This window comes from Fusarium vanettenii (assembly GCF_000151355.1).
Source record: "Fusarium vanettenii 77-13-4 chromosome 11 genomic scaffold NECHAsca_30_chr11_1_0, whole genome shotgun sequence".
NCBI classification, from domain to species: Eukaryota; Fungi; Ascomycota; class Sordariomycetes; order Hypocreales; family Nectriaceae; genus Fusarium; species Fusarium vanettenii.
Genome location: NW_003315855.1, coordinates 305,509 through 329,781, shown reverse-complemented (window position 1 = coordinate 329,781; position 24,273 = coordinate 305,509). Strand labels below are relative to the sequence as shown.

Sequence of the window (24,273 nt, the reverse complement as noted above, 5' to 3'; positions counted from 1 at the left end):
GCGGCGACCTCCATCGCGAATGGTATTTTTGGGTGTTGCAGATACGCTTTGATGAAGTTCGAGATTCTGAGTAGAGTGATGATGACAGAAGAAGAAAGAAAAAGAGTTCGCGGTTGTCAGAGCCTGATTCTAAAAACCAGGCTGTTCAGCTCCCTCCATCATGTCAGCTGACCCTCACACCCGTATGCCAGCAGGCCTTGGTGGTGGTGGCTCAGACTACATCTCGATATATCATTGGATGATCCCCGGTGGTTGAAACCGACATGCAGGGCTGATTGATAGATGTGATTGGTTCTGCCGGCGTCCACGTCTCGAGGCATCTTGGAAGGCACAGAGGGAGGTGACGAGAAGGAAACATGGGTATATGCAAGTCAACATTAGCATTGGTGCTTCAAGAAATCCGGCGTGAGCTTTTTCATTTCTCACTGCTTCAACAACAGAAGGGTTTGCTGCGCTTGCGACGCTGAGGGCAGTGCCACTTTAGACGATGCCAAGACACAAGCCACCAGCGCCCAACTGCCCAGTTGAACAGGGGTTACGAGTCGGCTGAGGCGAAGGCCCAATTGCAAAGCCACCAGCCTTAGCAATGCCCCCATAAGCTTGGCTCAGATATCTCGGTAGGCGGCAAATCGACACTGACGCTGGAGTCTCTTTTCTTCAAGCCAAATTGCACGTTCACTGTACATACAATGCCCGCCACACATTATCGACCTTATTGGGAATTATACATGCAATGTTGACCAAGTTTTGACGCCGAATTCCACGGTGTAGAGGCGACAATGGGGACTTTTCTCCAGAGACCATTGAGTCAAAACGCTGCACGAGGCCAGGGGGCAGGGGCCGCGGAGGAACTGAACGGAAATAATACAACGTGTCTCCAGAGACCACACCCCAAGAGCGCCGGCAATGTGCAAGTTGGTGGATGATTACGCTCACGACGTCTATGCCTAGGAAATGTGATAGGAGGTGCTAACGATAAATAGGATCCACGATTGATAGCTATGTAGCTATTGCATGTAGTTAGTCGATATGTCGTGCTACACTCTCCACGAGCCTTGAATAAGCTGCCCACGGAGGTCAATCAGATCTGAACAAGCGACTCCAGGTGAGATTAAGTAAAGCCAACAAAACAAACGAGAAGACCAATAGGATTCTGTCGGCTTCAATGATAGGATAAGCGACAAGGCTGTTGGTTATGTAGCTGTTCGCCACTGGGATTTTTCCTGTTCTGAAATAGCTTCAGACCGCTTAAGCTGACGAATCGATTCCCAATCCATCATTATTCCGTCCTCTCAGGGACTTCAGCCCTGGGAGAGCCATCCCACATCCCGTAAGTGATCCCCACAAGGCGCATTCTACCAGCCGTTTGGTCGACACTCAACAACATCATTACCCAACATCCCCCTCCCATTTCAAGCCCTACAACCAACGCAGCGGAGAAGCCGTCGTAGGGCCACGACAGAATTTCCATATTTGCCACTAATGCCGGGATCAGCCTTGCCGCCGGGACCGAGACTGGCTAGAAGCTTCGGACGAGTATCTGAGATTGGTTATGTGCCGTGTCTTACCCCGGCTTGTGATTACCGAAGTGTTATTTGATGCGGAGCCCTTGGCTGCGGTAGTGGCTTTTCTCAAACTCGCTTGTTGGAGACTTCAAACGGTGGCATAAACTCTAAATTTTACGTGTCTTCGATGTCGATTCTAGAAAACTCTCGGAATTGTAATAGCTTGCTTGATAGGATGGACTTATCAATCATTGTAGACGGAATAATTACATATCATCCTCCGCCAGTCCCGATACCAAGAACCAATGGCAACAGCCTCTTGACCTTGAACCTCGCAACTCCCCCACGAGTTCACCTTCATCCCATCTCCATGACCCCTTCAATTGACAACGGTCACCCCGTATTCCTTCCGGGGCTCGGTAAGGCTCCCCTGCCTTGTCCAACCCCTGAGACGGTGTCTCGGGTGACGAAGACCCGACGCACTGTTAAAGGTGACACTTCTTCTTGAATTTTTGTCTTTTCTGGGATTCTGCCACTGTCACCGTTACTGCTGCAGAAATACGACACAGATGGGTTCAAGATGGCTGTGGACGTGGATCGGGTGATTTCCTCCCTCACCTTGGCGGGCAGCGGTCTTTCGTGCTTAGCGACGACTTTTGTTCTGATTTCGTTCGTTATATACCGTCGGCATTTGCGGAGCTTTCGGCATGTTCTCGTGTTGAACTTGGTGGTAGCAGGTGCGCTTTCATCCCTGACCGCAATTCGCGTCGCCCTTGGAGATCCATCGCTCACATAGTACCAGAGTTCATCAACACCTTGAACAATTCCGTGTCGGGCATCATCTTTCTCAAGACAGGTGAACTGCAGCCCGGCACACCATGTGCCGTTAACGGCATGGTGGGACAGTTCTCGGTGCAGGCAGCCGACTTTTCAATCCTCGCCATCGCCCTTGTTACCCTTCTCACGGTAACACGCTTCGTGTACATGCCAAGCGTCTCGACGAAAGGATGGATCCTGACCTGTCTTGCTGTCTGGACTATTCCACTCATTACCAGCCTCACTCCGACAGCACTTGGCGAGATGGTGCCTGTCGGCGGCAATTGGTGCTGGATCTCTGCTGGCCGACCTGATCTTCGTTATGGCATGGGCCATGGTTGGCGATTCCTAGTCATCCTCTCTACTATTGCCATCTACATCTACATCTGGGCGTATCTACGACGACACTTAGGATCGAAGATAGTTGACCAAGGGTCATCATCTTACGACACACCTTCTACCGGAACGATGGGCTCATTTTGGTCAAAAGCTGGGAGGAAGGGAGGGTTCCAAGTCATGAAGGATGAAGAGGTCGAGCTTAGTACCTTTGGCGACGGATCGAACACGGCAAATTCGCGACGAGAGATTAATGATGACGAGATACGGAGCAGCAACAAAGAAGAACTGGCCGGCCTGGACTTGGAGGCCGCAGAGGAGTCAGGGTCTAGCTCCACCAGGCCACGGAGAAGGTCGACGCGTCACATGTCATCTGCGACCAGAAAGGAATTGGGACTACCAACTCCAGCCCACGTCAGGTATGACGACGCATCTCCGGTTGGGAGACATGGCCAAGGAGCCACGCTGCAGACCAACGCAAGCGAGTTCCCCATACGACGAGACACTCACGAAGTCGAAGTCGAAATCAAGAGGATGATGCTTCTCAACGCGTATCCCTTCATGTACGTTCTTTTGTGGATGCCGGGGCTTATCAATCGCATCATGGAGGCTTCGGGACACTCAACCAGCAAGACGACTATCGCGGCTCTGCAGATTTCAACGCAATACATCGGGCTGGCAAACGCGTTGACTTATGGATTTAATCATCACCTGCGGGATAGACTAAAGGGAATGTATTTGACGCCAGCGGTTTCACGGATAAAGAAGAGGTTTGGGAGGTAACACATGTAATTGATAGTCTACATAATGATGATGAGGATGAGGTTCAACGACTACAAAATATTTCCGCTTCTTTGGTGCTGTACTTGTAAATAGCGGATTGGAATTATCGAGAACGCTAACGGGATTTGTCAGGCCAGGCAACGGTCTTCCAATTGTGTTCACTCTACTGCAAGAGGGCACGCCTTGGTATCAGGCCATTCTCTTTCTGCCATTAGATGTAGAACTTCTGGTATGATCTCTTTGCGGATGATACTAGTTAGGGTAGCTGGTGGCTGGTTGGTGTAGGGTGATTCTCCTCAGGCTAGACAGCATATGACGAGATATTGAGGCTCTTAGCTCCTAAGTCTGATTTTGAGACTGGCCTTTTTCTCTCCCAAACAACTGCTTAGTTTCTCTACAAAAGATATCAATGCACGCTTCGAGATCGCGGCTTTTTCTGCTGGGTTTTCATTCCGTCACGCAGGTAAATATTGATATCTGTGTTTTTTGTTGTTGGGGCCAATGGTCTCCTTCAGAGCTCTCATCGATGATGACAGTAACAAACTTCCTATGTCGCCTGTAAGAAGCGTTACTCCTTCACTCTAGGTCCAGTCGATTCGCACCGCTTTGAGTGCTTATAGTTACACAGATGACTCAGCTAGAAAAAGTCTTCGGCGGACATCCATCCTTTGTTGAGAGGAGTTCCAATGAACATGGATGACTTACTAAAAGGCTTGCTAGTATTGAGAACACCTTGTTTAGCCGAGTTTTCACTAAAGTCCGCTCGTTTATTGGACGAATCTTAGACATAGGGCAGTCGAGTGTCGCGTGGTTAAAAAAAGACGCCGTTGTTCTTGAAGTTAATAGAATACCACTAGACATCCAAACTGACTACCCATCAGTGGCCCTTTAACCCTTATTTAAGTGCAAAGCCGGGGTGGGATCTCTAAATATGGTGCCGTCAGTCATAAGGTCTTACAGCGAATCCTTTCATCAACTGCCAAAAACGGGGTGTCGTCCGAGAGGGACAGCGATCTTCTAGCACAGTGAGCCCATCAAGGGCCGGGCTGCAACTATAATAAAGAACACATTACGAGAGGGACAGTACATCCCTGCTGCTAGACGTTTCATGGTCCGATCTTAGGGATTTGAGTTGAATCACGGCGTACATTGTCAGGCGGGTTTAACGTTGTTCATTCTTATATACATAGCGTTGCGAGGCGACAATGCCCGTTATGCCGTAGGCTGCAACTAAATTGCATATCCATCCTGCTCGCATCGACATTCTGAGAGTACAAAGTATTTACTGACAGGCACAGCTCTTGGCCACTACCATGCCTTCAAAATGATTCAACTAGTGACAAGAGAAGAAGAAAAGACCAGCTGATCTCAAGCAGCTCCTTCAAGTCCACGATTCCAGCGCATTCAACTTGAAAAGAGGTGTCGTACTACACCAGAGTTGATCCTGCTTAAGGGGTCTGGACAGCGGGTCCGGGGATAGGGTAGCTGCTGAAGGACTGGTAGAGGTTGAACAGGATGCCAGGGTCCTGAGGGGTGTAGAAGGTGGTGAAAGCGCCCGAGCCTTGGAGGGAACCAGTACCGCTGCCAGTGACCTTGAGGTTGATGCACTGGGGGTAGGCCTGAGCTCCGTTGGCCTGACCGGCGGAGTGAAGGGCGATGATCTCATGGCGGAGAACATAGTTGCCGGGCTTGAGGTTCTTGGGGATCGTGACGGTCCAAGAGAAGCCGTTGGAAATAAGCTGGTCAGCAGCCCAGGTTCCGGGGCTAGAGCCGGAGATAAGGCCCTTCTGAGAGATCTTGGTCCACGAGAGGCTGGCCTTGTTGATGCTTGTGAAGTCTCCAGAGACGGGAGCAAGATACTCAATCACAGGACCCTTGTGAGATTCTGGCCAAGTGTCCCACACCAATGTGAGGGTATCCCCAGCGGCGACAGTGGCAGCGTTGGAAGCAGGCTTGCCGTTCTTGTGGCAGATGATATCGGCAGTTCCAAAGGCATTGGGTTCCACAAAGCCGTTATCTTGGTTACCAGCAGACCATCCAACAGCATCAGCAGGAGCGTTCCAGGGAAGACCACCAGTGTAGGTCTGGCCGCCTGCGACGATGATGGACTTGACGTGGCCGTGGGCGTTGGCAGCTCCGGCGAGGAGGCCAGTGAGAAGACCGAGAGAAAGGCTGGCGTGATGCATTGTGAATGATCTTGGGCTGAGTCGAGTTGCTGTTGATTGCTTTGAGCTGAGGAATGATAAAGCTAGGGACAGAAACCCTTCTTATATCTGTGCTTGAAGAATGTGAAGCCCCCTACTATACAAGGAACCTCGATATGCATAACTGAGCCTCTATAGCCAAGGCCTCGACTATAATACCACTAACCGCATTTGTAACGGAGTATACGTAAAACTCTAAACGTGGAGCCAAGTTTGGGGACTTGGCAAGGAGAGTGAAGATCCGAATTACCCAACAGAGCCACCAGGTCTCGACAAGGGCTTGATTAATGTCACCTACCAAGACCATCCTATAGGAGCACGTCTTATTCCGAGGCAATGGAAGGTTTCATGTACAGCGGTGGCGTGGTCGATCACCTTCAGGCTATACTCCACGCAACCAATGAGATGCATGTCTTCGCGGACTACGGGTGAATTTTCCGAGCCGCAAGTCATATGCCCACGTTTCGAACAGATCCCGTGGCCCCAGGAAACGGGAACATGACCCGATTTTCCGTAGATTCGCTGGCGCCGAGGCGAGATCTTGGCTTTATTTGTATGAAACGGGCTTCTCCACACGGGAGGATTCACGGGCGCTTGTTAGGTTGCATCTAAGCCATTCATCGTGAAACGGGATTGGTAAATGTATCCACTGGGAGAAATTCTTCAGGAGCTTCTTGTGGGTGCTGTAGCATGTTTAAATGCTTGTTCGAAGCTCATTCGTGGGGTAACTTGAGGCTCTGGAGATGTTTGGCGGTGAAATATGAGTGACCAACAAGGAGGCGGGAATAACCTCCCTGGAATCCTGATCTATCAAGTTGATACATGTTCCTAGCATTGATCATGTATATACATCTGAAATAGAAATTTTCAGTTGTAATCGGAGAAACATGTTAAAGATCAGATGGAGACAAAGCGCGTCATGAAACACCCCTATCGGAGGATCTCGGGTTTGTGAGCCAAGATTTTTCAAGGCCTAAGATTTCTTTTCTTGCGCTGAGAATCCTTACTATCACGCAATAGGAATTTCGAGGTCATTAAGGAAGCGGTCGGCATACGTGAAAGGTGGCGGCTTTCGAGCGGATCATGCAAGGCTTCAGGAGGGTGGTTACAGGCACACGTCGCAGCTCTTCAATTGGATTGACCGATGTCTTTTAGGAGGTAGCAGTGGTCCAAAGCAAGCTCAGGCTAAATGCAAGCATCGAATCTGCAGGGCAGAGTGACATCCGCTTCAACCCATCTAGCCGTGGCCAACAGCCGTGTCATGGAGCCGGCAGTTCAAGTTACCTTTTTCAATGCCACTTTAATCTGATGTAACTCCTCAAGTGTGGGGAAACATTTAGGCTGAAAGCTCTCCTGATCTTCATGCATTATCCATCGCAGGTCAAGACATCTCATCATGAACTTGGCAGTTTCCTTCTTGGGCCACTCTGTTCATCCTCCGTAGAGTTTTCCACTTCAAGGTAATGCTCTTCAACATGAGATGTAAACCTTATTTTTAAGGAGGGCTATTGGACACAGTTCTCGATTCAGCTGCTTTTCCTTTCGACCGGCTTGGCCACCTGATCAAGCTCGGGTCACCGTGAAGGTTACATCAAAAGTGAGCAGAGTAACATCTCGGTGAGCGCACCACAAGATCACGCAACTCATCACATTGAATGTATTGGTACTCTAACTGGCCCTGGGATCTTCCAAGCGGCTAAAGCAATCTTTCTTCTCCGGCCGCCCTGGCGGGTCGACAGAGCAAGTCGCAGATGGCACCGATTACTACAGCAGCTATAGAGTTTGCTCAACAGCATTGATGCCTTTCGATATACCTGGATCAATGTCAGCTTCGTCTGTCCCAAGTCGTGAGCAAAAATCTCATGCCAGTTAACTTCTTAACATGTGTTACCACCAAGGTTAGTGTTAAATGCTTCGTTGTATCTCCCTGCTCTCCCGCATGCTAATTATCATGAAGGAGAGAATACTAGTTTGAAGTAAGCTTGTACGTTAATGGAGTATTTGATGCTCTTCTTGACTTGGTTTATTGGCATGCACACCAGATAAAACTCATCGACAACTCAAGTCGGTCACACCTCTGCTATTCAGCCCATCTGCTTGTCTGTGCTTTCAACAGCCAGTATCAATCCATTAGAACGATATTTCATAGTCGCTTATCGAGCTCTGTTGTTGATTTCGGGCTCGTCTTCTATCCTCGGTTATGGCTTGCGGAATCTCCTCGTTTCCACGTACTTACACGCTCTTGACACTAGGGCGCAGAATAAGGCGCAAGCTTTACATGCCGCGTCAAAGTTTATCTCCATGAAAAATCTTCACTAAGTTTATTACTGGCAAGAGGCGACATTCTGCGCCCTCAACGATTGGAGAAGGGTTATTCTTGAACTTGGCGATGACACATCAAGCCGGCGGCCATTCCCCGGCGGCCGGCTGAGTTCGGTAAATAGCCATTAAGATGGGCATTTGATAGAAATCCCCTCTCGATGTTATCAATGTCGATGGTGTGTTACGTCAGTAATACCTGATATGTCGGCTACCACGTGGACTTATGACTGATCTTTTCCTCTGCCACAAGTACATCTCAAACTCCTCTTGGTCTCAAATCAATTCTCTTCTTTGGTATATCAGCGGAAGTCGGTAATTCCGGGTCATACTCACAATGTCTCAAGACGAAGTTGGTGCCAACGGCTGGACCAGTACCCCTGCTGATGCGGGAGCTATTTTCGGCGACAAGCCTTACATCAATGAGCCTGGTCCCTTGTCCATCAATGACATCAGGTTCCCATCTGACGATCCGATTGTTGCAAAGACGGTCGACTACGTCAAGGCACGGCTTCACCCCGAGACGTTCAACCACTCGATGCGAGTTTACTACATTGGTACAGACCAAACACTTATAACCCCATATACTCAGCTGACGTAGATTACAGGCATGGCCATCACAAAGCAGCAGTTTCCTGAGCGATACTCTGTCGTGAACCCCTCCAGCTGGGCCTTGACGTGCCTCTTACATGACATTGGTACCGCCGAAGAGAATCTCACTGCGACTCGCATGTCCTTTGACATCTACGGCGGCATCAAAGCCCTCCATATCCTCAAGGACATAGGAGCCACCAAAGATCAGGCCGAAGCAACCTCTGAAGCCATCATCCGCCATGAGGACATGGGGGTCGACGGAACCATTACATACTTTGGGCAGCTTATCCAGCTCGCGACAACATACGACAACACGGGATATCATCCTCATGTCAAGGATTTCGGTAAGATGCTTCATGAGTCTACCCGCGCTGAAATCAATGAAGCGCATCCTAGATTGAAGTGGTGCACTTTCTTCTCTGGCACGATTCGGAAGGAGGAAGAGATCAAGCCTTGGTGTCACTCGACACACCTGGTCAACTTTGCCAAGGAAATTGAGGACAACACTTTGATGAAACAGTGGGAACTTTGAGGGCAAGACAAGGGGGCTGAATAACTTAGATGGGTTGTCCATATGTGCCAGAATTCAGATACGATTGTCTCTCTTTCTAGAACTGGCTGTCAAGGGCATGACCAAACCTCCCTCAGGCACTTACTGCAGTATTTCTCGTGTATTTTATACCGCTCGAGTTCCAGTGCTCAGATGCTATTCGACAGAGTGTGTATGGAGAAAAGTGCTAAACAAGCGTGAATGATTCCAGCTCGTCATCTTTGGGCAATAGGCCACCCTGCATGATCCCATGGACAAAGGCTGCCGAAACGAGAGAAAAGCAGTTGCCCCGTGCGTCAAGATCCTGTCCAGCTCTTCTCATAACGAAAGGCGTATTGCCACCAACCAAGACATGAACTATGTCTCCGACTTCAATATCGGGAGACGCCAAGCCCATGTAGCCTTTGCGTGTGATAAAGAACCGCTGATAGTACAACAGTTGCAGGTCAATGTTTACCGGCCTTCCATTTGGAATTGTCGGAATTTCGACCTCCACAAGCTGTCTGTCTTGGTGGGTTGCCATCCGGTAGTCATGGGAGCTTTGCCAAATCAGACCACGGCAGAGTATCATCCACATGTTGTCCTCATATGTGCCCTCTTCGTTGGGATATCGAGAGGTCCAGTATCTGAGAGATCGAACCAGGTCAATCCACTTGTCGAACACCTCCATAATCTGCTTCCTCGGACAAGGTGTTACTGCGTCACCAACAGCAACGATTTCATCAAAGAGAATTCCAGACACTTCTAACTCCAAAGGGTTGTCCCCATTGGGAGGCTGAAAGGGTGTCAAGTCGACGGGCTTCCAAAAGTCCTGAACGTACAATAGCGCGACCGAGTAGTACTCCCAATCACCACCGAGCGAATAATCTGGAACCCATGAAGGAAGTCCAGGAAGACGGTCTCCCTGGAAGTGATAGACTTGCATAAACGGCCGGAGATCGCTGTGTAGCTGTATCAACTTGCGAGCTATCCGGGCATACAACTGCACCGTCTCAATGGTGTAGTCCGCTTCGATCCCAGCTGTGGCAGCCTCGTCATGCGCAAGTCCGAGGACTCCATAGATCATATCTCTGGGGTCAGTCGCTTTACGACCACGGAATCTGCCCAAGAGCATGTTCAGCGGCAGTGGATCTTCTCTTCGTCGATCAACAGCCGAGACCTTGTTGTAAAAGGTGACGATGGGCGGTTCCTCAGCCAAATCATTTCGGACCTTCATATTGCAGCATCTTCTCTGAAAGTGCCCAAACATGTTCTCCACGGCCTGACTGAGGACCATCCAACTCAACTTGATGGCTCCGTATTGCACGGCTGGGTCGGCTGGAAGGACGGCCTCTTGGACGGTCCACATGCGGGACCACCAGGGCTGGGTGACAAAAGAGCGTATGCATTCGGTGGCTTTGTACCACACCTGAAATGACTTGTCTGGTAGATAGCTGGCATCGGTGTTGAAGTCGAGGTAGAAGATGTGATGGTCATCTGCCAGCTTGCGGATAAGTGCAACCGCGTTCTCGACTCCGGCCTGGCTTTCTGGTTCGACCTCTATGCTGAATGGTGTAGAAGGTGTTGCATCGTCTTGGTAATCGCCGACAAAGAGCGTGGTACCGGAAGCTCTCGTAAAGATGTCCCTCATTAAGTTGACCTGGTGAGCCTTTTCGACATCATCTTCTTGGTTAATGCAGATGGCGTCAGCCCAGACTTGACGGGGAACAGTCTCATATCTCAGTCGCTGAAGAGCCCTGTACAAGTTCCTCGTAACGTAAACCTTGTGCTCATCAACAGTGATCTCGCAAACATCAGTCCTGTTTCCCCAACAGTAGGACAGAGCTTCAAAGATAGGCTCATCCTTGAGGTCAACTATTTCGAGATGACCCACGATCTCGTCACCGTATTTCCCAGGTTCAAGAGTGAGAAGTCGGATCTGTCGACTGTCGAGGCTGAGGTAGGTGTCCTCGGTGTTAGCGCCCTCGGTTTCGGGGACGGCCGAGGCAAAGGCCAAACGTGAAGTCAGGGTTGACATATTTGAGATGCCAAGTCCTAGAGCTCCCTTCAAGGGAAGGCACTTGTTATCATTTATTCCAGCCGTCAAGTAAGCGGCGATATATCCACGCAACGTCATCGTCCCAGCAAAAGCTGTGAATTGTTATGGAGCGGGGCGCGCTAGTCGCAGGCAGCAAGGCAGAATAATTCACGGCCCGCCTAGGTCGTCTTATGCCCGTGATGTAACCTTTCACTGAAGAGTGAGCTCAGCGGCCAGTGTTGTCAAGAATACGGCAGGACGTGGGTAGTTACTCCACACGATTAGTCAAAGAAAATACAAGTTTGCGAGCACGAGGAAATAGATTTATAGTCCACAGTACAAACGGGCGGAAGGAAAAGGCATCCCCCAGCGGTTCCCTTGAAGCCTAATCTAGAAAAGAGAAATCGCCAAGGGAGATCAGAAGTACGGGCCCGTATAAAGAAACGTGCTGTCTTGAGAGGAGGAGAGGATAACACGAGCCCCCATTAAGCCTCTGGGCCTGTCGGTGGAAAAGGCCACGCAAGGGTAAATTTTGCCCTTTGAGAACTTGTGCTCGCCAAACACAGTTCCTAAGACCAAATTAGCTTGGACGACTGATAGGAAGACAAAGTGTTTACCTGAACTAAGACGTTTCCCATTCAGGGTGACAAAGCCTTCACCTGTCAACATGTTCAATCCACATCCCACGTTGAAATATTGTCCGTCAGACTCAATTGTCTGGCTGCTCGGGTGCTTCTCTCCGAGGGCCCATGTAGTCAGGATTGCTTTGGAGATCTCGTAAGACCACGAGCCAGGGTAATGACCTGGGAGTCTGCCCCGAGGCATGTCAGTGCTGCAGAAACCGATGTAGAATTTACTATGTGATGTTGTTAACCGCTAAACCAGGCGCATTTGGAAACCTATCAGAGCCGCAGCAGACTTGTATCATGAATACGTACCAGATTTTGCTCTGACCCCAGGTCCTAACCTCAAAGTAATAGTGCGCAACATTTGGCGGTATGCATTCTTGGGTGCGGAACATGGCGGATGGAAGCCCCGGGTTCGTGAGAGTAGTTGAAATAGCTATCAAACACTTAGTTTAGTACACACCGATCCACTGGGAGTTCTTACAGTGCGAGCATTCCAGGTCGTCACTGTCGTTTTTTATTCTGATGTCGGGGTGTCTGTATATATCGTGGATGCTCTCCGGGACACGATACGGAGGCCTATTGTGAAGATCAACGTTGTTTCGAGCCAGGTGTTTTCTTAGCACGTCCCCGGTCGGGATTTGACCGCATCTGTCCGCAACATCCGAGGGCATCCAGTTATCCTCATCCAGGCGGGAAGCATCTGCATCGGCCTCGAGAAGTTGTCTGATCGTACTTATGTCCCCATTCTGGGCCAGAACGTGCAGGGCCTGTGGATCCTCTTTAAGCGCCTCCAGATTATGGAGTCTAGATGCCCATGCTTGATCAAGGGCATCACTGGTGGTGGTCGTGGGGAACAGATGGATGAGTGTGTAGAGGTCTAGGATCGATAGGTGCCGCTCCGGGATGCTCCCCAAGACAAGGCCAAACAACCCCGCATCGTCAACTTTCCAGTCGCGGCCAGTGATCATGGCCTTCAGACCATGTATTCGCATCGAAATGGTGGTTGTTGCATGTAGAAGGACAGTCCCAAGACATTCCGTGTTGCAACGTCTGATAGCCAGGCCAACATGATCAAGGCCATCTAATCTGGATTCTTCCAAATAGTCGAGGGCTCCGTAACAGTGCAGCAATTCGTCAATCACCTCCTTCTGGTCTTTCTTTAACGCCGATTGCAGTGGTGTATCCCCGTCCTTATCCCGAGCGTTGAGCTCCGCTCCTTCAGATGCTAGAATCATGGCAGCCGAAGCATTGCCTGCCGCGGCGGCCATGTGCAAGGGCGTTTTGAGCGACTTCTTGGTGGTAGTGTTAATCGTGTCCCTTTGAGTATTCAAGATCAAGGATACGATATCAGGCTCGGCGCCTCGGCAGTCCGCTGCGTAATGCAATGCATTCCAGCCTCTGTCATCGAGTCTTCCGGCCTGTGCCCCCAAACTGATGAGTTTTTTTGCCACCGCCGTCCTCCCCTCGAAGGTAGCCAGATGCAGTGGTTTCTGGCCTCGTGTGTTTGTAATGTCGACGTTTCCTAATTCTTCTACCAGGCTCTCAACTTCATGTTCATCAGAGAAAGCGGCCGCGTAGTGAAGGAGAGAGCTTCCGCTCCCATCGTCATCTTTGGCCATCTTCCACGTTTCCATAAGCTGCTTGGCAAAGCCTCTGCGGCTTTGGTCTGTTATCAGGTCGTTCTCATCTCTCAGAAGGTAGGTCAGCGGGGTATTTCTAAGTTCGTCAACTTGAAGAGGGTCCGGAAACCGGGCTAAGAGCTCCTTCCCAATCTCGTAGTTCCGTTTACGGGCTGCGGTATGGACAGGGGTTCGTCCCCAGATATCGGCTACGCAGGGTGCCTCGCGCCTGAGAAACAGCCTAACACAACGAAGGTGCTGGCCCTCCACGGCGAGATGCAGCGGTGTCTTGCCATCCAGTCCACCTGTGCGCATGGCATTTCTGCGGGCATCTGTCTCATTACTGTTGAAGCATGCGGCGAGAAAGTCCCGGTAACCAGAAGAAGCCGCAACGTGAAAGGCACTCCGTTGAGACTTGTCCAGGCACAAATACACCTTGTCTTTCCAAATAGCCCTGTATGACTTTCCTGTAAGCCTGGTGCGCTCTTGAGCGGGGACGGACGCAACATAGTGCAATGATGTCCATCCGAAGATATCGGGTTCCATCGATTCGTTCTCTGGAGTTGGTCAGTCAAACGGACCGCCTCATAGAGCATGCCTAGTCATGTGAACCTACGAGATCTTTGAGTATCAAAAAGTTCCTGCTCTTCAATGATGTTCTGATCTGGTAACATGGCTTTCGGGAGAATATCACCGAGCCCACAGCGCCTGAAAAGCTCGTAGAGCTGACGTTGCCGGTTCTGCAGCCTGTAGCACGGTGCCAATTGCGTCAGAGTTTCTGGGAATTTCTCGGCAATGTAGCCTGGAAGTCCCCCAAGTTTGTCGATCAACTCGTGGTTTTCCGAGCATAGAATTATGAACTCGATGGTGTCCACCAGGACTGCCGTCGCAAAATGCTCACCATCGAGGCCGCTACACACCGTCAATAATTGGTTGTATAGCCAGGCCATTTGCTGCCAGCCATATTGTCGAATGCCCTGGGAAATCGAGGGCATGAGCCCAAGTATCACCTCATTGGGGAGCAAATCCCTACAACTTAGTGCTGGGATCACACATAAGAGAATGTCGTTTGATGTCCCAAGCCCTGCGGATTCTAGCTCCTTTGCCATGCTTGAAAGCTTGGAATGGCTTAGACGGGGCTTGTCCCACGTGGAAAGCAAGTTATCCGGATCAAAGGTTGTGTCTGAATTAACCTTGACGAAATCTTGGGCATTGCTTTCTCCTTGGTGTAGCGAGTTCTTTGGCATCCGTTCCGAGATTACCCAGGTGAAACTCGTGAAGAGATGTTGTGCCATGATGGATGGTAAAGACGCACTCGACGAGTGAATCATTCTTTGATGAGACAAACCACGAGACTGCAGATTCCCTAGAGAAACTTGTATGTCAGCGACAACGGACTACATAGTCATACCTCTTGTTCACAACATCTGACCTTGTGCGGGTGTATCGAACCCAATCAAGAGGCCCGAGTCGTCCATTCCACCTTGGTGAGAGGCCTCATGCTTTGCTTGGCATTCCGAGACAATATGGTCGCCAACCCACCACGAGATATCACGCTTCAGTGTACTGTGTCCTTTTCCAAAGTCACCAACGATCCTACCAAACTTGACCTTGGTGCTGCTGGCTCGTCTCCAATCCCCAAGCTGTGGGATCAAGCGGTTGTCAGCCGTATCGCGTTTTTCCTTGAGGTCAAGATGTTCCGCCTGCATGCTGGCCATCCAAAGCGACATTATCGCCTCAATCTTTCCAAGCTCAGCGATCCACTTCCCATTCTTGTTCTCAATGAGAACAGTCGTGTCCTCTATAGCGTCGTTTCCATCACCCGAAAGGTCACTGGTCTCGATGACCCATATGATCTTGTCAAACTCTTTCTCCTCCGAGACAAGCTTCTCAAAGAAGATGTTCATGAAATGCTCCACTGACTGGGCCAAAGCAACTGCCATCTGAGATACGCTGCTTTTCCATTTGCACAAGTCTCCTAGTCTCTCGCGAACGTTAACAAGTTGTTGGCTGGAGCCGGCCTGAGGCCCTAGTGTGCGCGATTCTTGCCTTGATCCTGTGTCGTCTTGCAGTCGTTCAGCCTTGGAGTTTGTATGTGGCGTCAGTCTTCGCTCCTCACTTGCTGTTATGACCCTCCACCGGCACACCTCTCTGATTTTGTCGTTTTTTAAGTGTTCATTGGCTGGATCGCCGTCGTTAAATTCGCGAAAGCCGGGGTAGAACACGATCCTGGTCGCAACAAAGTCAAGCTCGTAACTTGGTAACGCTTGACAAGCTAAAGGAATGATTCCAACCCCACGCCGGATCACAGCCCTGACAAGGGCCATGACTAAAATGGCAAGAAGCTGCGACACGGCAACAGGCCATGGGAGTCCTCTTAGGCCGATGAATTGAACAATAAATCCCATAGAACCAAGGAGCACGCCCAAGAGTGTAATAGTCTCCCACCAGCGCCTTTTGCCGTCTTGAGAATCGGCAGAGCCCGTGCGGGAGGGCATCCTTGAACTCTCCACAGTCCACAAGTCCTTGCTGCGGGTTGATGTCAGGACGTATGGTTTTGATCCTCCAAGGATGGCGTAAGAGTCGAATGTCTGGTCACCCACACTTTGAGATTGTTGAATCCAAACGATAAACGGGTCATGGGTTTGTTGCGAGTTCTCTCCGGGCTTTGATTCTTCTTCTCCTTTTGCGGAAGGGGTCCATACAAACTCATCAGTACTACTTTCGACGGCGGCAGAACAGATAGCCATGCCAACGCAGAGCAGGACAGATCCAGCAGTGTAACAAGGAAATCCGTACGGGTGGTTCTTAGACCCGACCACCTTGCTAGTGCGATCATGGTAAGCCACAGCGGCGGCGATGGCAAATAATGAGAGCTGAAGAGCGATCCCAGTAATGGAGGCTACAAACAGCTCAGCTGTCTTCCTTGAGCGGGAGGACTGGCCGGTTGAGACGTTCAGCTGAAGATTTGGTGGGCATTTGAAGTCGAATGGCTCTTCTAGCTGACCGTGTGGGTCTTTGTTTGTGATGTTTTCTGGGTCCCAGAGTCTTTGAAGTCGTTGATAGGCTTTCCCTTGATACTCTGGAGAATATTCCTGTCAGCTCGCAGTGACAGTTCCGATGTTGGCAAAAGCGAACTCACTCGACCGAACCATAGCAAATCCCGCTCTATCGCCAGACCGAAGCGCTGTCTGGAGCGTATGGATACCGCACGACGGATCCTCAGATGCACCTGTCTGGACGGCATCATACACATCCGGAAATATGATGATTTGCATCAGCGTAGATCGTCCCAATGTTCTCACGATACCACTTCCGTTGAACATTTCGCAGACCTCATGGGAGACTGATGACATGAGCCCAATCTCGACAGTCGCCAGGTTCTCTCGGGCTCGACCAATAAATGATCGGGCGAGTCTAGGGCCACGTGTGCGAATAGCGCCCGCGAGCGCTGTGATGATTCCTAGGGGAACGCAAGCGAAGATCAAGTGATCGAGCCAGGTGAAGCTTTGACTGAGGTACTGCTGTGCAAACTGTTCTCCAAACAGTGCTAGTATTCTGCAATGACATGTCAGGACATATCCAGGGGACGAACTGATAGACCCACGGCGCTATATCGGTAAAGAGGTTCAAGGTGAACTCGGCTGAGCCCTCTGCGGCTACCACTCCCTGTGCAAGGAGCAGCACCACCGCTGTCGGTAGGGGGGTGCTTGAGCCGAGCATCATCATCGATCAATTGTTCGCGATGATCACACTGCAGAATGTGCACAAAAAAAGCCTCAAATTGGGACAACTTCTCGCAGCCTGGTTTTGAAAAGGAAGCCTAGATAACTGCATATTTATGTATTATTGAATGCCCTGGACTCGTATGCTATTGGCCCGTTGCGCCATCAGCCTCTCGTACGTCACGGCTAAATCTGTGACGAGGCTGCATAGGCATTCCGCTCTCATAAACACCCCAAGCAGGGGGGCCACCGGGCTGCCCGTAGTAATCTACCATGCAGAATAAAGATGGCATTGGATCAGCAGTAACTAAGGGTAAATAGCAGCACACACTTCCTATGTGCCAAGCATCAGCCAAGATGGTCGAGCGCTGTATTCACCTGTTGCTTTTTCGTCCGCTGCTCACTGTGAGACTGCCCCGCGATTCCAAAGAAGTCATCAGCCACAATGACATGACAAAAAACAAAGCTCTCGACGCATGCCAGCGTCGTCTCACCACTTCGCACATCGAGTTTGTCAATAGCTTCCCACCGAATATCAGTCTTGTCCTCCCAGGGCACGATGGTCAGGCCAAAGCACCACAGAGATAAATTGTAAAACAGGCAAGGCAATTGTTGTGAAAGGATGCGACATACAGAGCTTGCGCGTCCACCATTTATGGCTTGGTGGGTGACTTTTATCTCTTAATAGCAACACGAAATGGAATTATTTTACAATTTTCTCAGCGGCCTAAATAATAACTTACGAATTTGCCGGAACTCGATATTGGGCCAACTAATGCGGAACACTGTGGCACTGACAGGGCCTCTCTCGCTAATGTATTCATGCACCACGCCCAAGTCACAGCGCCCCAGCCGCCTGCGACCCAGACATCGTCCAAGGCATCTACACCAAGATCTATCGGGTCATTGTTTCATTGTTTACTCTACACCTACTGTAGGCACGGCACAATACTGGCTATTCGGTAAAGTATCGGGCATAAAAAAAACCAATGATAAGCCGCTCGTGGTCGTGGCATTCTTTAGCCTGAGCTTGTTATCTATGTGTCTGGATTCCTTGGGCATTGCATTATGAACTATATCTACCATGGCTGTTTCAACCTCCCGATATAATCCCCCTTAGAGTCTCTTGCGCAGGCGACATTCTTGCCTTTATTAATACCAATGAGAGTGAACGGACAGTGCGACACGTCATCAAGACACAGCCTGATCCTGTGTAACAATGGCATCCTTGACACCAGGACAGGACACACCTTCGCGAATAACAGCACATGCCCTCATTTTCATTCGGTAAGAATTGCTTCTTGTAGCTATATACAATTAGAGGAGACTCTAATTAGCTGGCTAGCATCTCTCTCAGGTTTCGAAAGTCTAGAGCCTTGCCCGTCTACAGACCGTCGTGATATCCCCATACCTTGACAGGCATATCCGGCAGTCAGTTAGGTCGTCGTCCCGGCCAATTGACATCAGCAACGTCTTCTATAACCTGAAAATTTACTGTCTAAATGGTCTTTAGTTGAATCTGGGCGAAAACTCCAAGACTAACAGACGCTGACCGCCTTTTCTCGTCTCACTCAACTTCCCGTTTGATATCGCGCGCCCGTGTCGCCTCCCGTAGTAGAGACCCAATAGGTGGGTAGGGAGAGCTGCATGGCGAAGACGGATAGATGAGTGATTGCGCGCATTGCCGCGAATTTTGTGGGCTCTGCCTCTCACACACGGTTGTGGGTTGGAATTCGTGAAAGAGCTCGACACAATGGATGATGACTGTGAGCAAGACGATAATAAAATGCGAGTCCAGCAATCTTGTTCCCATCCTTATAGTACGTCATCTATAAACCCGCCCAAGTGTCTCCTGATATGATTGCAACTCCCCCTTCACCGCTACCAACAGAATGCCTTCTGGCTTCATTCGCTGCCGTGCTCGGCAGATCCAGCGATACGCCCGCGCGAAGCCAGCACAGCCCTTCGCGCTGCCAACCTCGAGAAGGACTTTTCTCTGAGTCTCTCCCCAGACCATGAGGAGCAGTGGTCCTCCAACTGGAGTTCCAACTCCCTCAGTCTGAAATCTTTTCTCCGTTGTCGTTCATGGGTGCGCCTTCGAGTTCCTGCTGAACCAAGAGACGACATCGTCGACACAGAGGTGGTATGTCGGTTCGTGATTGGGACATGAGTAATTGTGGAAAGCTAACTCACATCATCAAATAGTCATCGAGGAAAGCGAAGATGAAGATGACATTGAGGGCGATAACGACGACGATCAAGTTCAGACAGCCTACGACGAGCCTGCACTATTCGCCGAGAACGAGATCAACAAGTCCAACGAAGAGTTCGGGGTTGAACAGAACGCCGCTACAGCACTCATGGCTTTTTACAGCCGTGGAAACAATGACAGTCTCGTCGAAGAGACGCCACTAGATGTGCACCGGGGTTATCAACTCCGTCTTATCCCCCAATCTGATCGTTATTTCGCACACCGTGCAACTCGTTCAACCTACTTCACAACTCAGCAGTACACCTCCACATTTCCTCAACATCGTCCCACTGTTGCCGCCGAAGCTACGCACCATACGGCACGCCCTATCCATCGTATCCCGCTTCTTTTGCCCCAGCCGTTGCGACCAGATACCCGATCGTACAGACGCTCGGATATTATCCCCTTCCCCGCCTGGTGTTTGAAGGTCCTCGACCTAGGCCAGTGCTTGCGTACGCACAGCAGGGCTATGAGCAGAACATGCCCGATAGTTTCATACCTCAGTATTCTGGAGTTGATGGGCAGAGCCACGATCAAGACCAGCAGTATCATGCTATGCCGTCCGCCTCAAGAGGGTACTAAAAAAATATATTAGGCGGAGAAGACACCCTATGGCTCTCGTTTCTATCTGGTATCTTACTTGGGAGAAACTACATGACTGGTGGGCGAGAATTTCTGTCGTACCTTGCTGGCCGCCTCTAAGTGTGCAATTGGATCTCGCCTAGGTAGGCAACCGAAAAAGGCGCCGTTCTTCTTACCTTCTTTGCAGTAATTCCCTTGGCAAATCTGATGGCCAAAGCAAGATAGCCAATGCTAAAACTGGCCAAATATAAAGACACGCGGCTATAGGGTAATCTACCCACAGAGGGTTTGTTTTTTTAAACTCCCACAATTTTACAGTTTGTGAACAAATTAGACCCTATATAATTAAAATCCTAGGTTTTTATAGTATGTTTCTCTAATATCTGCAATGATTCTCCCAAGTGAACAGTAACATGCGCTGTTTAATATGCGTGGGAGACATGCCACTATCACCAGCCCAGTTCAAGCCTAAGTTCACCTGAAGTGTGGTGGTGAACGACAAGAGCGAATCATCGAAACCGGAAAAACGTCGGAACTCACCGCTCTTCCTGGTCCCTCGATCCTTGTTGATTGACAAAACCGTGCCCCTTCAACGTCCATTTGGTTACACGAGGGCAATACCTGATTCTCTTTTGCCACCAACCTGCTACCTCCGCCACGATGCCTTCCCAACAAGCCAATCAGTCGACGAATAGTCAAAGCACCAACAACTCCACCACCACGAGCTCAGGCACAGCCAGCTCTGGCGGCGAACCCCCCTCCCGTTCCAGAGTCATCAAGGATAGCTGGGGAGGAGACCGCCCCGCTTTTCAGTACAGCTAGGGCCTTGGAAGTGAGTTCAGCAAACAAGTTCCCCTTCAAGCATCGCTAACAAGCGCCCGGTAGTGGACCCGGACAGCATCGCAGAGGGAAATCAGATTATCGATGCCATGATTAAGCATGAATATGGATACAATGACAACAAGGGGCGTTGAGGCCATGAAGGGCCCTGCGTTTACGACGAAGTGTCATTCACTGATGCCTGTCGCTCCAGTTGACCAGTTTTCTTGATGAGCTGAGTCTATGCTTCCCTGTGCTGATGACGGCACCGAGCCAATTGTTTTATTCCCCGTAATGCCCTCATCTCACCTCGAGACTGGTCTTGCGTTATCACTTTTTTAAACCCAGATCGATCATTGATAATCCCATACCATCACCTGCCATTGACTCTCTGATACGGGCTTACGGCTTTGAGCACTCCGTCCCCGCTCCGTCCCCACTTCGGCCCGGGCGGGCATCCCGTCTCAACGCCGGTCCCTCGTGACATTCTTCGATGTGGCTTTAGCCGACCCCGAGATGGTGCGGAGTAGAGTTGTTGGTAACCTATTTGATGCATCCTGCTTAATCTCCTCGGGCCATCCTTTTGATGCCTCCGAAGATCCCCAGCTAGGATAGCCTTATTCCTGTTCAGACCCTGCCGGACAACCTTGAGCTATGGAGTTGCAACTCTACCTGATGAAGGTATTCACGACTTGCTCTCATCGTCCAGGGGAAAGACATAGGGCGACAATCGTATTCCCTGGCCAGTGAGTGGTTCACTGTGCGTCAATCCACCGGCGTTGGCATGTCCGATCGGGACCGAGACGGATTCTTTCCGGTCACATGACCGGAATCTCCGTTCATCCCCCTCAACCTTCAGAATATGGTCTCACTCTCTCGACTTCGAATTGACCCGGTTCAAGCAGAGAACACCATGAACACACGTAGGGCACGGAACTACAGACGCGTCTCCCAAGCTTGCGACAATTGCAGGCGAAAGAAGGTACGCTGTCCAGGCCAGAAGCCAAGATGTTCGGCCTGCACCCGACTTGGTCAAACCTGCTGTTACGCCGATGGAGGTTACAGTGGGCAGGCTGTAGCGGGAGTTGAGACTAGAGTGGTACAGTTGATCCTATTGCTATGGACTGTTCTCTCGTTGACGGCATTAGGCGAACCGTCTTACCCAGCTGGAAGAGAAGCTCGATAGGATCATCAGCAGGGTAGAGTACGTCAAGGCAGGCATGGAATATTGGGTAAAACGGGAGTGGATGCATGGACTATACTCTAACAACCAATTATAGGCCCCTGGGGACACAACATGTTACCCCCTGTTCAGCCCCCGGTGTAGAGTCAACGACATTGGCCTCTTCACCATCGTCAATCTACGCATCCCCCACGTCGCTGTGAGTTCCCTTCCATCCTATTAGACAGACACCCACTAATATCCGTGAGTCAGGTTATCAAGAGAGACCATCACAAGAGCAATCGAGATCCACTTCACACGGATACATCGCCAGCCACTCTGGTTGTTCGACACCGAGTCCCCACCAACACCAGGCTCCAGCGTGGAACTCATCTGTGTCATCCTGGCGTTGAGCGTGACCTATGGTGACGCCGGACTCTCCGACACCGACTTGAGGAGTCCAGTCTTTTACGGGAACACTTCCCGAAGATTGATCATGCTCAAGGTCGCTGAAGGGATTGTCGACTTGCAGAGTGTTCAAGCACTCTGTTTGCTAGCCTTTTTCAATCTAATTTGCAGGTAGCACGCCTCAAACAAATGATGCCTGCTAACATCGAACAGCTGGCGACGTCCCCCTGGCTGGCCTCAACACTACGCTGGCAAAGAACATTTTACAGTACTTGACCCTTGGCCACCAAGGTCAGAACAACTCCTCAACCACCGAGGAGCACTCCAAATTATTTTGGAGTATCAATCTTATAGATGCATGTTACGGACTGCCAGTCCTCTCTCCCACCTCTTCCGCGGACGCCCAAAACCCTAACTACTCGACTATTCAAACATGGAAGGCGTCCGTGACCTGTTCCCCGTTCCCTCAACAATCCCAACCTGGGGGAGAACAAACCCTACCCCATATTTGGTCTCACTCTACGCGAATTAGCAGTCTATGGGGAGCGGTTAGACTCTACATATCGCGGTGCTTCGAAGATGCCATCACTGCTCCCTGGCAACCGACCTCGGACTACGCGGTACTCTGCTCAGATATTCTGGAATTTGAGACGTCATTTCCTGTCTCGCTGAGCTACAACATGGTAAACTTCCCGGAACGTTCTCCCCAAGAGATTCGAGAGAGGCGAGCGGACTGGCTGCCATGGCTCAGGCTGCAAGTTACTTACCACGCCATTCACTGCGTTCTAAATCACCCGTTTCTGTACTCGCCCGAGTCTTCCAAACAGAGATTGGGGTCAAACACTTTCTGGAGGGGATCTTTTGAGAAAGCACTCCGCCATTGCACGTGGATCTCCCGATTGATAAGGGTTGCCAACGAGAAAGGCCTCGAACTGGCAGACCCGTTCTTCGCCCAGGCGGCAGCCATTGCTGGAACGCTACATCTGTACTGGACGCGCAGCAATGATGATGCCTTGAAGAACTCGGCGACAAGCAACTTGGAGATTTGTCAGGGACTTATTGTTCAGATGGCTGCGCATTGGCCGCTTTGTGCGACGATGGTTGGTGTTCCTGCTCGGGCGTTGAAGCATGTCTTTGGCTGACCTTTTACAATAGTCGCGCGCCCTGGAGCACTTCATTGATCTTGTGAGTGCGTCGAACGGAAAGGAAGCGGAAGCAGCTCCGGTTGCAGCGAAAAAGTCATTGATGTGGATGATCATGGATATCGCCGCTCCACAGTTCCCAGCTTACCCCGGTGAAGCATCAAACGACAAAGACCTCTGCGAGACAGGGTTCAATGATGATGAATACAGAGCAACAAATGAGTCCGAGATACACTCTTCTCCAACCGATATGAGGGAGTCCACAGCACACTATGCTTCGCCTCCAGAATGGCTACCGTCAAGATCGGATTGTCCCACTGCGGAGTCCCGCACAAGAGAGTCGTTGCAAGAGCAAAGGCATGTGGCCCCTTCCGGGTCTATTGAGGAGATGGGATATGATAGGAACAGTCTTGATCTACTGTGGGGGCCTTGGGAGCAGATGATGCGTATGAGCACGAACCCTATTACTGACTTGGACTGGTGGGACATGAGTAATCTGTGAGCTACACGTATTGATGTCCACGATAGTACAGACAGCAAACATATCGAATTTCATCCTAAAACTTCGCTTGAATTTTTGGAATAAAGAAGATGTTCTTGACCTGTCACGCTGTTCCATGTCAGGGCAAGACATGTGGTAGAGTCAACTGACGCCCCCTTTGTGACCTCCTTCGCTTTGTTATTATCACCGCGGAGAACTGATGGATACTACCACAAAGTTCAGGTTACCCCTCGGGATTTCTCACGGATTCCACCCGGCCATCCCGTGCAAACCTCACCTCTGATAGATGCCATATCCTTCGAGACTGAGT

At 50.4% G+C, this 24,273-nt stretch overlaps 7 protein-coding genes across 7 annotated transcripts; 4 read left to right on the top strand and 3 right to left on the bottom strand.

Moving 5' to 3' along the window:
• Positions 1-1,875: 1,875 nt before the first annotated feature.
• NECHADRAFT_86356 (uncharacterized protein) lies at positions 1,876-3,440 on the top strand (the record flags this gene model as incomplete). Its single annotated transcript, XM_003043152.1, has 2 exons — positions 1,876-1,924; positions 2,062-3,440. 2 exons carry the CDS (start codon positions 1,876-1,878, stop codon positions 3,438-3,440), a joined length of 1,428 nt encoding a protein of 475 aa, XP_003043198.1.
• A 1,448-nt stretch (positions 3,441-4,888) lies between these two features.
• NECHADRAFT_106448 (uncharacterized protein) lies at positions 4,889-5,626 on the bottom strand (the record flags this gene model as incomplete). The annotated part of the gene is made up of 2 exons (XM_003043059.1): positions 4,889-5,532; positions 5,602-5,626. The coding sequence occupies 2 exons, from the start codon at positions 5,624-5,626 to the stop codon at positions 4,889-4,891; spliced, it is 669 nt and encodes a 222-aa protein (XP_003043105.1).
• Positions 5,627-8,300: 2,674 nt separating this feature from the next.
• NECHADRAFT_86354 (uncharacterized protein) lies at positions 8,301-9,089 on the top strand (the record flags this gene model as incomplete). The annotated part of the gene is made up of 2 exons (XM_003043151.1): positions 8,301-8,520; positions 8,572-9,089. The coding sequence occupies 2 exons, from the start codon at positions 8,301-8,303 to the stop codon at positions 9,087-9,089; spliced, it is 738 nt and encodes a 245-aa protein (XP_003043197.1).
• Positions 9,090-9,294: 205 nt separating this feature from the next.
• On the bottom strand, positions 9,295-11,124 carry NECHADRAFT_86353 (uncharacterized protein; the record flags this gene model as incomplete). Its single annotated transcript, XM_003043058.1, has 1 exon — positions 9,295-11,124. One exon carries the CDS (start codon positions 11,122-11,124, stop codon positions 9,295-9,297), a length of 1,830 nt encoding a protein of 609 aa, XP_003043104.1.
• Positions 11,125-11,541: 417 nt separating this feature from the next.
• NECHADRAFT_86352 (uncharacterized protein) lies at positions 11,542-18,183 on the bottom strand (the record flags this gene model as incomplete). The annotated part of the gene is made up of 12 exons (XM_003043057.1): positions 11,542-11,980; positions 12,063-12,186; positions 12,235-13,929; positions 13,989-14,738; positions 14,805-16,454; positions 16,515-16,905; positions 16,980-17,195; positions 17,277-17,404; positions 17,502-17,775; positions 17,841-17,992; positions 18,031-18,052; positions 18,181-18,183. The coding sequence occupies 12 exons, from the start codon at positions 18,181-18,183 to the stop codon at positions 11,542-11,544; spliced, it is 5,844 nt and encodes a 1,947-aa protein (XP_003043103.1).
• A 667-nt stretch (positions 18,184-18,850) lies between these two features.
• Positions 18,851-20,412, top strand: NECHADRAFT_86351 (uncharacterized protein; the record flags this gene model as incomplete). Its single annotated transcript, XM_003043150.1, has 5 exons — positions 18,851-18,917; positions 19,026-19,244; positions 19,303-19,923; positions 20,288-20,296; positions 20,333-20,412. The coding sequence occupies 5 exons, from the start codon at positions 18,851-18,853 to the stop codon at positions 20,410-20,412; spliced, it is 996 nt and encodes a 331-aa protein (XP_003043196.1).
• Positions 20,413-21,662: 1,250 nt separating this feature from the next.
• Positions 21,663-23,963, top strand: NECHADRAFT_86350 (uncharacterized protein; the record flags this gene model as incomplete). The annotated part of the gene is made up of 6 exons (XM_003043149.1): positions 21,663-21,731; positions 21,898-21,953; positions 22,030-22,131; positions 22,185-22,459; positions 22,533-23,419; positions 23,475-23,963. The coding sequence occupies 6 exons, from the start codon at positions 21,663-21,665 to the stop codon at positions 23,961-23,963; spliced, it is 1,878 nt and encodes a 625-aa protein (XP_003043195.1).
• Between the last annotated feature and the right edge of the window lie 310 nt (positions 23,964-24,273).